The sequence below is a fragment of the Sander vitreus genome, chromosome 15 (genome assembly GCF_031162955.1).
Source record: "Sander vitreus isolate 19-12246 chromosome 15, sanVit1, whole genome shotgun sequence".
NCBI classification, from domain to species: domain Eukaryota; kingdom Metazoa; phylum Chordata; class Actinopteri; order Perciformes; family Percidae; genus Sander; species Sander vitreus.
The window spans coordinates 15,386,055-15,399,300 of NC_135869.1; the positions used below are offsets into that span (position 1 = coordinate 15,386,055).

A 13,246-nucleotide genomic window follows, 5' to 3' on the forward strand; every position below is an offset into this window, starting at 1 on the left:
TCTACACTCAAAATCGCTTTTATTTGCAAAGACAAAGGCCTAAGGAGTGAAGTTGTTTGCTATGGTTTCAAACAGACCTAAATGGAGAATAAGAGAGAAAGGAAGGGGCTGTGCTGAGGGAGAAGTGAGTGCAAAGTGTGGGGAATGAGAGAGACAAGTCTGCTGTCTTCTGCTGCACCCATCTGCTCTGAAAGTGCAGGTGGAGCCCTATTCACTCCGCTCTGCGTGTGTGTGTGTGTGTGTGTGTGTGTGTGTGTGTGTGTGTGTGTGTGTGTGTGTGTGTGTGTGTGTGTGTGTGTGTGTGTGTGTGAAGAGGGGGGCAGGAAGAAAGGAAGGGCAGCAAGAAAAAGGGAGTGGAGAGATGGAAGGGCAGGGATGGAAGAGCAAGGGGAGGGGGGACTCTTGGTGATCTCTCCTGAAGGGGATAATGGGAGAGGAGCGCATTGCAATGGCTGCCATGTAGTACCCTCCCTGCACAATTAGCCAATCAGCAGCTCGCTCTGCCAGCCAGGAGGACGCATAAAAGAAGAACATTGCAGCAGAGGCACAGAAGGAGACTGTGAGAGGAGCAGGGAATTACACATAAAACAGGAGAACCAGAACACCCTCCCCTGGACACACCCTGCTGAGGATCACTGCTTCTCTTTTTTCTGAACCATCGCCCACGCCACTCGGAGAGAACACTCTCCCTCATCATCATCCAGTAGAAAACCCCTATCTCCTCATTTTCATCCTATAGAGGACACCTACAATCTCAGAGGGCTGAGATTCCCTGGCGAAGATTGTATTTTTTTTCCTTTTTTTATTTTTTTTTTATTTTCATTTGGACTCCTGACAGAACATTACGGCCATATAATATAAAGGCTGAAGAGTATATATAGACTCAGCCTCCAGCTTCAAGACCAGTGGAAAGAAGGACCTAGATTTCTTTCATTGTACGTCAAGAATGGTTACTGTACGTATGACTCCATTTCTCTTATATTTGTGAAGGGGATGTTGTAGCAGCATGCTTTTATTGTATCGCAGTCTCTTTATGTTGGATTTGTTATGCATTACAATGCATGTGTACATGTGATGTAGCTATACACACATATTTATTTCCTACTGATATATCTTTAGTGGAGACAAATGTAATTTTAAACAGAGCACCATGGCTATGCCCACATACCAAAACATAGAGGATCTTTGGGATTAGTCCTATGTTTTTTTCTGAAATGCACTGCCGTATTATTATGATACGATTAACGATCGATAGTGGCAATTAGCAATCTCATACTCAGTGATGCGCCATGCCGGCTCCGCTCCAGCCTGCAGTCATCATGGCTAAAGTCTTTATCCTGCCATTTTAGATAGCACAGCCTTTACGTTTTTGTATAACATCGACTTAGACTGCTTTAATGTCGAAGCTTTGATTATATTTCCAAAATGATGTAGGAGTCAAAATTAAGGAATTCCGCAGGATTACAGTGATGTGAGAGGCGATGAGGCGTCAATGGGGGGAGGACTTGCTTTCTTTGCCTGGTGCAGCACAAGGATGCTGGAGACGGGTTTGTGAGACAAAACATGATGCTTAGGAGGCTGAGGGCCCATCCAGCAAGGCAAAGTAAAAAAAGGGTCGAGTCACTCCGGGAGGGTGGGGAGGGGGGGGCATTACGCATCCATTGGTTTGCATTGAATCAGACAAAGTCCAAATTCCTCATGGTTCTCGTTGCGATGCAACCGAGTAAATGGGCTGGAAATCTCAGAGGCCGCAAGGACGCACACGGACATCTCCATTTTAAGCACATTTCCTCAAAGTATCACATCGCATACGTACAAGATGGCTATGCTTGCGTTGCGCGTGTCGGGTAAAAGGAGATGTGAGCGGTGATAAATTAGCTTTGGTCTGAGCCAACGCCGGATTGGGCGTGTCTCTGCTGGACTTAAGCACCAGACGAGGGCCTTGAAGCCTCAAAAGGCCTACTCTGCTTTACCTCTTGACATGCTCTACGGTTGACAGCAGGTTGTTTATTTAAGCAGAGCAATTTAGACACATGTACATTAAATTATAGAAGCCAGGAAATAAATATAAAACCAATAATCAGCGTGGATGCTTCTCTGTCCAATCTTAAAATCACATGCCGGTGTTAAAACCCCCGGCTTATTAAAGTGACAAAATCCCTAAACTATTTTATTAGTTTTGTTTTTTGGAATTATGAAATTATCAATACGAGTTGGAACTGCATGTAGCCTACACATGTTAAAATACCAGGCTGTTCGGTCTATGACTAATAGTAGGAACAAGATATATTATTTAACACATTGAAGGAACAGGATGTGAAAGAGGGAGTTGGGCCCATGAACAACTTGATCCCATTTCACTGAATTTGAAATCGAATATTGCCTCGAAAAAAATGCATAAAATGAAGGTGGACAGCAAGTTGTTTCATCATCTGTAAGGCTCGAACTGTCCACTTCACACATTTCTAATCGCATATTTATGTTCTTTGTTGTACATTAGGTTACCTATTGTCCCTTACAGGCCCAAAGACAGAATCACACCGACAGAGGCTGTAGCTCCCCTCCACATGGTCCGCAGTCCTCAATGCCTGTACTGCAGTGCCAAGCGAATAAAAGCGTCGAGTCAGATAACCTATCCAAGGCACTTACACAATTCAAGGACAAGGGCAACCGAGGCCATTACTGTAAACCAGTTGTTTGGTGTTAAGTTAAAAAAAAAAATACAGAATTAAATGTAGGCCTAGATATTTTTTGGCTGATGATTTAAAGGGTTAGAGGACATTTGTATTTTCTGTCCAAACTAAAAACGATTAAAATGCTTCATGTTGCGTTATATTCCTACAGTTAAGACGTGGCCTGTAACTTATAACCTATGAGACGTGAGATGTCATTATGTTATGTAAGCGGTGATTTGCTTCCTGTTGCCAACGACTTCATGTAATTATCAGTAACAAATATAAAGCCTGTAGGGAAGAAAGAGGTGAGAGATCTCTGAGACTGCAAAATGTATCTCTTGTGTTCATTTTTTTAGGAAACAAATGTCGATCATATAATTTCAATATCATTAACAGGGTACATACGACTGTTGATTTTGATTGATAATTTGATGATTGTTATGGAAAAACATTAATTCTTTTGACAATATCTAATAGTGGCCATTCGCCTTATATCCTATACGCCAAAGCTCGCCGAGTTGAAGCCATGTGGCTTTTTAAATACAACTATCACTGAATACAAGACCAATAATTAGAAACGATGCTCAGCAAATAAATATTTCGGATTGGTGATTTTTTATTTGACCTACGATGGCGTTTTTGACTTGTGGCTGGCAACTGTAACAGTCATTGTTCCCGGACTCCTGCAGCCCCTGGCCACGACACAAAGCGCCACTGTTTACATTAATATTCATAGTGCTGCCATAGCCTCTGCGAGAGAGAAGAGGAGGAACGGGTGGCTCTTTTGTTTGGTCGTTTCAATACGTTTATTCAGCAAAAAGGCGCTCCGGTTCATGAATGCCTGCAGAGCTCACAAGTCTTGGCTTTAAAAAAGGTGGCTAAATAAAGAAGCAGAGAAATCGAGGGATTATGTTTTGCGTCTGCCATATTTGAATAGCCGTATTTGTCATTTATTTCTTAATTACACGAATTCAAACATTTTTAAAGCCAACGAAATATAAAATAAAGCCACTCGGTGGTCTTTGCTGGATTCACGGGCCTCTGTGAGACCGTCTGAAAGCCACTCCCTTTTTCAGCACGCTGGATAGCGCCCCGCATGCTACAAGGACTTGCAGGACAGATTTGTCTCCCTGAGCCTTTGACGTTGTCTGCCCCCATCTTATCAAAGCAGCACATAATCAGAGAGCTGGAATCTTTTAATTTTTAGTCTGTGGAGCGTAGAATAGGAGCCTCAATGCATGGCTGACATGGGCTGTGACTCCTGTCGTTCTGTTGTTTTACAGCTGCCACCATGATCCTTAAAGCTGCCGAGAGTGTGGCTAATGCCCTTTGTTTGGGATAATCCTGTAATCTGTGTTATTTAGAGGGCTCATTTACACTTCAGCCTAGCATTCAGTTTTGATTCATGTCTTCCAGAAAGAAAAGAAAAAATCTTTACATAATGCAATATAATGTGGACTACAGACAAGGTTATGCCTTAAAAGCAGAAATCATTATCATTAGTGCTCTTAAAGAAATTAAGTGTTCATTTTGATTGATGAATAGTTTTGTTAACACAAAGATAACTAAAATACATATAGGCCTATTACACACATACAGCAAGTGAATTTAAATCTACACTAAGCCTAAATGTCATTATATCTCACATTCAAATTGTGATGTGCATCAGTGTATTGTAACATGTAGCCTAACGTGGCAAATCTCATGTTATGACTTAAACTGGGAGACGATTATTCTTCTGTACATTATAGCCTCCAGTGCTGTGCTGCATTTGGAGCAGAAATGAATTGGGAAAAGCGGGTTAGAGGCATCAGAAGACAGAGAACACCGACTGCATTTACATTTAGTCATGTAATGCTTCTGTGTTTTGTAATTTAATAGTGTACAGTGTAGGTGGTACGTGTGCTTGGCAGTGGAGGCATGGCTCTTATTTGCGTGCAAGTCTGGGTTCATGTGTTTGGCAGAGGAGGCAGGGCTCTTGCTTGCGTGCAAGTCTGGGACCATGTGTGGGCGATGCTGATGCAGTACATTAAATATTTAGGGAGATCTCACAGAACCCCAAAATAGAGAAAAAGCAATGTGGTACACTTAGTGCTACCCTAACAACTGTCATCTTTTAGGAATTTTAAAAGAGGATTTAAAAAAAGATTATTTTATGGCATGTTGTCATCCTCAATAGATAGATAACAAGAAATATTTTGAGAGAAAAGGAGAAATGATATGCAATAAAAAGACCTAGGCCATATTTGCACCCAGGATGTCATGGTTACAAGCTACTCCTGTTGTGGATGTTTTTATTGTCTCCAGTAGTCGAAAATGTCTGGAGGAGTAGATCTATACTGGGCGTATTAGGATTTTTCCTGCTACTGTAGGCTACATCATAATAAGGATTTATTGTCTCGTTGTCATAGTAATTGGGTTATTGCAAACCAAACTCTAGACTATTTTGATATGTGTTGATGGTATACAATATGAAATATGCCTTAAGATGAAACAATCCTTCAAATAATCGTTTCAAATAACTTTAAAGCATGCTGTTCCTGTTTATTTCTGTATGAAAATCTTAATCTTAGTTACTGCTTGTGTCAGACACTTTCGGTGTACCCAGCCCAAACACAGTGGGTCTGTGAATTATATAACTTCACACTGTGCACTGGGGATGTGTGTTCTGCCATGTTGAGCGTTATTTCAGTTGGCGAGTCAAATTTGCCCTAATATGTTTTTTTCCCCTTCAAAATACTTTTCGTCATATTTGGGACACATTCAGTTGCACGTATTTCTGTTAGTCAGATGTATCACATCACACAATAGTGTACTAGGTTAATATTTCAATAAATACAACATAACAGCTTGATTCCATCTTTTTTGTCAACATGTGTTAATCCTATCATAATTCATGGTGGCATGAAAAACATAGTCATCAGGCATTTTAGCCTTGCATCAAAATGGTGTGACAGATTGCTATCTATGTTGCACTGCCTCTGTGCATAGATGTGTGTCTGACGTATTTTATTTTTAGGCTATCTTAACTCAGTCACTGTGCTCTTTCTCCCCCTGTCATTATCAATTTCACTCACTGATATTCCCTGCTTCTGCAAAGCCGTATAATATTAATAGACGGAGGATACAAGTCTGACCTGTATATCTGCTCCTAATAAGTACAGACACAACCTGGAAGTAAGAAAGCCATTCAGTCATTACAATGCGTGTCATTGAGGGGCTGTTACCTGGGCAACCTGACTCGAGGTGAGACTCAAAGCTAGACAGCAGGTTACAGAGATGATGAGAAGAGGCAGGTTAGACAGACCCATTCAAAGATGCTGGGAAAGGAGAGAGAACACATGAAATGGCACAAATGTCTAAAGAAATGATTATTTTAGTAAATAGATGATAAAAGAAATATAGCCTATTCAAACATAAAAGGTTGGTGTGGATTTACAAGAGATGGTGAGCTGTGAATGAAATTAACAACCTGACAGAAATTCTGTTTGTGATCATTCCTTGGAAACCAACAAATAAAAATACTTAAATACCCCTCTTTGGGGAAAAAAAGAAGATTGGTATGCATTATTAGAGGACATAATCTAAAAAGCCGTAGGGGCTAATTGCCCGGTAAATATACTTATAACATCTGTTATAAGTATATGTTTATGTTTCAGTGACATCTACAATATTTCTTAATCAAGACAGGAGATCCCCTGAATATACTTTTGAAAGAATTCTGAAGATTCACTATTTAAGTCCCTTTGTTGCCTAGTGAGACCCCACAGGCTTTAGAGGAGACTTATTTAGCCTTATTGACATACATAACAGCCACCAGTTAAAGATCTCCAACAAGCTCGAACCCACAATGTGACAAAACTATTTACATTATGGTATTACTACCACACTGTATATGGATTAAAACTATCTATTTTGTTTGTGAAAAGGAATCAAAATGCATCGAAATTCTAATGCACACACATGTAACATGGTAATGCTATAGAGGCTCATTTTAGTTGCATGAGTCAACAAAGATAACTAACTCTAAACATACATACTTATTTACTTTGACATTTGCGATGAATCAAATATTTAATCTAATGATGTTTGAACATGAAAATAACCGATGCAAGTGAAAAAATGCCTGTCCTTATATTCAATACGTGCACAATAAAATAGGAAGTAAAACAAGACAGTTAATAGTTACTGAAAATGCCTGAAACTGTTGCAGGTTTTCAGTACATAACAAAACCCTAGGATATTAGAGATTATTTTCTAATTCAACCAGCTGAACAAATCAGTGCAGCTATATCAGCTTCACACGGAGCAACATCACAACAAATTTCACCCAATAATGATCCAGAGACAGAGAGCTGGAGTGTGAGAAAAGGGAAAGTGAAAGTGGAGCAGGAAGTTTTGGTTCTGACCACAATTAAGGAGCCCCTGTGGATCAAATTAGGTAACAAGGTGTACTCCAGAGCAATACACACACCATACTGTGCATTAACCCACACCCTCAATCAATTTACAAAAATAAGTCAATTGACCACAAAGAAACCTGAACAATGTCCGAATAGCAAACAAGTAATCCTAAATCCTTTTTCTACCAAACCGTGATATTCCTCATTTCTTGTAGCACAAAGTCCATTCAACATTGTCACTCTCCTTTTTATCCGTCATCTCAACCCCTGCCACCCCAATCTCCCCCAGCCTCACACACCACCATCACTATTATCCATCCCTGTGTAATGATGTAATGGTGTTTGACCCTGGAAGTGAGTAGGGGGAGGGGAGGAGTAAGGAAAAAGGGACTGTGACATCTGCAGAACCAGAGGCAGGGAGCGAGGGGAGGAAAGATGGGGTAAAAGTGGGGGAGGGGAGATTTAAAATCAGACCGTGTATCCATCTCCATTTTAGCAATGCTGATTCCTGACCTTTCCCTCTGACAGTGACAGAGTGGACAGTCTGTGTGTGTGTGTGCGTGTGTAGTTTATATGTGTGCATGTATTATATGTTAAACATTAGCACATTTATACAGCCATATCTCCACTGTGTCTCATTGTGACCTATGAATCTAACTCCATCCTCTTTCTCAGCAGATAATCAGCACCATGGAAACCCAGGTGTCCAACGGTCCAAGCGGAACCAGTCTGCCTAACGGTCCAGTCATTAGCACCAATGGCTCTACAGACGACAGCAAAACCAACCTGATCGTCAACTATCTGCCTCAGAACATGACCCAGGAAGAGTTCAAAAGTTTGTTTGGTAGCATTGGAGAGATTGAGTCCTGCAAGCTAGTCAGAGACAAGATAACAGGTACAACACTTTGTCCCCGTTGAAAAAAATATCATCACTACTACTGGTTTTGAGAAGCATTGAAACCACTGTGTCTCTTTCTTTGTCTCCAGGTCAGAGTTTGGGATATGGCTTTGTAAACTATGTGGATCCAAATGATGCAGATAAGGCCATCAACACACTCAATGGTCTCAAACTGCAGACTAAAACAATCAAGGTGAGCAGACCTCCACACTCTTAAATCTTCTTCTTGAAGAAGTGCTAGACAAAAAGAAAGGAAGTGGAGATTTTGAGGGTGGGGGTGGTTGAGAGAGGTGGCGACAGACGTGACAGAGGGAGGGGAGGAAAATGGGGAGGAGAAAAAGGGGAGCGGTGGCCAGAACAAAGGAAGTGGGAGAAAGGGTGAAAAGAGCAGGAGAGAGTGGAGGTCAGAAAGCAAGGGGCGGACAGCATGCAGAGGTTATTGTGATGGAAATGTAATTAGGAAGTCTGACTTCGGTGCACTAGGGTCAGTCTTGGTTACCCCATCTGCCTCCAATCTAAGCTAATTAGGGGGCTTCTTTGTTCCAAAATCAGATGAGGGAAAAAGGGAGCATATTATTAAACACCACTTCCTTCCATCCCCCCTCCCGATCACAGTAGATCAAAGATTGAGACAAACTGCAGGATTGAGAAATCGAATCTCTGAGAGAGCAGAGCAGGTGATCTTCCAACAGCTGTCCATGAATAGGGACGTTAATTCTGACTAGTGACTGATCAAACAACGCGCTATAAGCAGGAAAAGGCAAGTACTGGATTTGGTTCCAAATAGTTAATATTTGTGTATATTGTCATTGAAATATCTTGCACAAAAGAAATTACTTCTTAATCCGGAACAACCAAGTAGAAAAAGTATTGATTGTCATGACAATTGTTATGTTATATTGTTGATCTTGTGTTATGACATTGAATAATTATTTGATGTATCTATACGTAGATCACTTTGTAATTAAGTACTTAATAATTTACACTCAGATGTAGAAAATAACTCCTTTGGTCAATTGCATAGTTTTAATTCTCTGATTTTGCAGGAGGCTTCAAAAGAGAGGGGTGAGGCTGTGAGGGAGGGGGCAGCAGTAGAAGGGTAGGGGGTAGCTCAGAGAGCAGAATGCCAATGACAGGATTAGAGGCCATATGGGCTTCAGGCACCATCTGTACTGTGGGAGCGACAGGGAGAGGGTTAATTATAGGGCAGCTACTGCTCCCTGAACACAGCAACTCCCCCCTGACTCATCCAGAACACCCTAATCACTGCACCACACAACCCTCCTGCTCACACAGTCCGTCTGTGTACACAATAGACACTGGTGCTTAGTACTGATGGATCAAATCAGAACACCTGTATTCATCTGAAAGATAATATACAAGTCCTTTTAATTAGCATCGAAGATTTATTTGTGCCTGTGCAATAAGCCAAATTTAAAGCTACAAACATTTATAAAAAAAATAGTAAAATTCGCAAACTATTACTATTATAAATTTAAATTCATCACACCAATACATATACACAATATGTGTGTGTGTGTGTGTGTGTGTGTGTGTGTGTGTGTGCAGAGTGTTTAAAAGTTGTCAAGGATCCTGCAAGTCTTGTGATGCACTTACATTGTTTGCTGTTTGCCAGTGGAGCTTTTCTCCCCCAGAGGATAGAGACAAAGGAAGAAGGCAGGACAGGGAGGGCTGTTCAGCCTATCGCAGACAACACTCACTCTGTCTCTCCATCACACACAAACACAGCACTGCCAACAATGCACTGAACTTTTTCTATCACACATGTTCACATGCTTCCATAAACACAAAACAAGAATGTGTGCATGACTTTTTCTTTTACAATCAATCAGATATTCATCTGCAGTACTAGATGTAAAATGTTCTGAAAACAGAAAACGATAAGGGATATAAAAACACACGCACCAAAAATGTCCATGCACTAATTAAGTCACAAGTGAATTCAGGAAAATACATCAACTCGGGCTGATGTTTTTCAGTGCAAAACAAAGCTGGCACTTGGGCTTGTTAGCTGATGTCTGGTATCAGTTTGGGAAATTGTTACTGTACAGTCATCATAATGTGTCTATGACAGTCTCATTGTAGCTGAGTGTGAGCTTAAAGGCACTGATTAGGTCCACAGATAGCAAAGAGACAGATAGGTCTGTGGAGAGGGGAAATTAGGCGAAATCAGCAGGAGTCAAAATGAAGACTGGAACTCACTCCTGTTGCATCAGGTCTTTCTAACATCTTCCTCAAGTTGACACATTTGTTTTTCTCTGATTCAGGCCCTCTGAGAAAAACTTTGATGAACTAATTTTGTGTTATACAAATATAATGTGCTTATTAGTTTATTTTATTTGGGTGTTATAGGTATCATATGCCCGGCCAAGCTCAGCTTCTATTCGTGATGCCAACCTTTACGTAAGTGGACTCCCCAAAACTATGAGCCAGAAGGACATGGAGCAGCTGTTCTCCCAATACGGTCGTATCATCACATCCCGTATCCTAGTGGACCAAGTTACAGGTATAGCCTTATTTCATGTCTCATGCTGTCAGTCTGACATCAAGTGCCATTCCATCGCTGAATGAAATACTGGTAGGCAGCAACAGTCCTTGATGCCAAGGTAGTAACATTTTTTTGTATTCTTAATCGGAGCAGGCATATCACGAGGAGTGGGCTTCATCCGGTTTGACAAACGGAATGAAGCAGAGGAGGCCATCAAAGGTCTGAACGGACAGAAGCCTTTGGGTGCTGCCGAGCCCATCACCGTCAAGTTCGCCAACAACCCCAGCCAGAAGACAGGCCAGGCCTTACTGACTCAGCTGTACCAGACTGCTGCCCGCCGCTACACAGGGCCCCTGCACCACCAGACTCAGCGTTTCAGGTACTGAACCTTTGGCAACCTCACATCACCTAAGAGTAAAATGAGAAATCAATCAAATGAAGGCCCACCCCAAAATCAGCAAATGTGGTCTAATTTTATAATGAGGAAAATTGTGTAATCGAAAACATTCCAAATAAAACAACTTTTTCTGTCAATATTAACACAACTTATTAGTAAACTGTTCCTTTAAGCAATAGTATTGCTTTGCAGTACAGAAGGAATTGGCAATATTGCATTGTCCCTCCTTCTCACTCTTTTTCTCTGACTCTCTTTTAAACTGCAGCATGATCCCTTCACTTGGAAAGGGACCAGATCCAAATAGCAGCTCAAAACCAATGTAAGAGACCAGACTTTTCCAAATACAATAAAAAACTAAAGCTAAATAAATCTTGGTTTTAGAAGAATAATACTGAACCTGTGAAAGTTTGCCTATTCTACATAGGCATCATAAAGAGTATCATTGCCAGATGTTGGCCACATCCACATGGGTAATTTTGAATAAAGGCTCAAAAGGTTTGAAAGTCAAAGGCTCCCAGTATTAAATATTTCTCGGAACCTCACAAACAATTGGAGATACCCTCTCAGGTTGGAATGCTCACATACTCAGTATGGATAATTATTAACCAGTATGTGAAATGGCCTAGGATACAGGATTTGTTACATTTAAACTATTAAAGGTGAATCTATTTTGGAGCTTAACCAATTGAACTCACAATGAACAATAAATACCTACTGAGACATATAGTATACTCACAGGACTAAATTACACGCCATCAGTTTGTGGTTGGATGGTTTGGGACTACGTTGCAGTAAAGGATGCCCTCTGGAGGCCAGCTGGTGAAGGAGCAACATGTTAACTGAAAGCCCCCGTTCCTTGTAGATCTCATAACTAACTTCTGCATCCCCTTCATTCTCCCTCTTGCGTTGCAGACTCGACAATTTACTAAACGCCAGCTACGGAGTCAAGAGGTAAATGCCAAAGGTGTATTTTCAAAAGCATCCATGCCAAAATAAAACCTCAAACAAAGTGCCTGGAATACTACCTGCTGACTTCATCTCGAAATCAGATATAATGGCCATAATTCTTAATACCCACTGCCCATTTAAACCATGGTACAGAAGCAGCCCAGACAACAACTTACTATCTATAATTTCAATAAGCAATGATGCAAGCTTCTAACAGCAGGGTATTCTGGCATGGCTTTGTTTAACCTTTTCGTTCTTTTATTTTAATTAATAGAAATAATTTATATGTATTTATTTATGAACTAACATTGTCAGTTTCAGTTGCTTTAATGTCCCCTTTTTTTCACCAGCATGGACATACCAGATTCCGTTTGCGTCTCCTCTGTTTGCTCCAGTTTGTGTATGATTTGATTCCAATTTGCTCTTCATCCCTCTCTAGGTTTCTGTTTTGTTCAATAGTGTGATTTCTGTTGAACATTGTGATTCATGTTTAATTCTTCCAGAGGCTTTGTTCAGCAGAGAAAATAAGAAAATATGCACATTGTGTGGGTGTCTGTGTCTCTGGGAACACAGTGTCATTTTGTATAAAAGCAGGTAGTTTGGAGCCACTGTGGTGCCCAGACATATTTACTTACTGCACAGCAGAGGGGATGGATGGTGTCCCTCGACTCCATACCCAACTACAATTTTTATCATTTCTCACGGATACATGCCCTTAAAAGACAGTATAGATAACTGAATTCTGTGTGGAACTTCAGAATGACACCCATGGTAGCTCTCCTACTCTCTTCCCCAGATTCTCCCCCATCACCATTGACAGCATGACCAGCCTGGCGGGGGTCAACCTTACTGGTCCAACTGGAGCTGGCTGGTGCATCTTTGTGTACAACCTTTCCCCAGAGGCGGACGAGAGCGTCCTGTGGCAGCTCTTCGGGCCTTTCGGCGCTGTAACCAACGTCAAGGTCATACGTGACTTCACCACCAACAAATGTAAGGGCTTTGGCTTTGTCACCATGACCAACTACGATGAAGCTGCCATGGCTATCGCTAGCCTTAATGGCTACCGCCTGGGTGACCGCGTGCTGCAGGTTTCCTTCAAGACCAGCAAGCAGCACAAGGCCTGAGAGAGAGGCTGCTGGCACAAGCTCCTTCGACCTACAGGGAGAGCAACCTGAGCTCCCTGTGCCATCACTCTAAATGGGCCTGGACTGAGTCTCTCTCTGACACATTCTCACACAAATCCATAATATATTATCACAAACACAGATACACGCATACACGCACAGACATAACCAAACATATCCATACATGCAAGCATACACAAGTCAGAGTATCAAACAAACACACTAGTGGAGTTTTTCTTTTCTCTTTACACAACATGCTAGTCCTTCCCTGTATTTGCCTGGATTGAATTAG

The 13,246-nt window shown here is 41.3% G+C and overlaps 1 protein-coding gene across 4 annotated transcripts; it reads left to right on the top strand.

The window, feature by feature from the left end:
- Positions 1 to 946: 946 nt before the first annotated feature.
- On the top strand, positions 947 to 12,954 carry elavl3 (ELAV like neuron-specific RNA binding protein 3). 4 transcript variants are annotated; one of them, XM_078269331.1, is made up of 8 exons: positions 2,998 to 3,006; positions 7,754 to 7,973; positions 8,066 to 8,169; positions 10,350 to 10,503; positions 10,639 to 10,864; positions 11,795 to 11,833; positions 12,422 to 12,424; positions 12,627 to 12,954. In XM_078269331.1, exons 2-8 carry the CDS (start codon positions 7,769 to 7,771, stop codon positions 12,952 to 12,954), a joined length of 1,059 nt encoding a protein of 352 aa, XP_078125457.1. In that variant the 5' UTR covers positions 2,998 to 3,006; positions 7,754 to 7,768. The 4 variants fall into 4 exon arrangements, with proteins under 4 accessions (XP_078125454.1, XP_078125455.1, XP_078125456.1 ...); XM_078269328.1 differs by lacking the exons at positions 2,998 to 3,006; positions 12,422 to 12,424 and adding an exon at positions 947 to 955 and having other exon boundaries at positions 7,757 to 7,973; positions 10,636 to 10,864; positions 12,606 to 12,954; XM_078269329.1 differs by lacking the exons at positions 2,998 to 3,006; positions 12,422 to 12,424 and adding an exon at positions 947 to 955 and having other exon boundaries at positions 7,757 to 7,973; positions 10,636 to 10,864.
- The last annotated feature ends 292 nt before the right edge of the window (positions 12,955 to 13,246 follow it).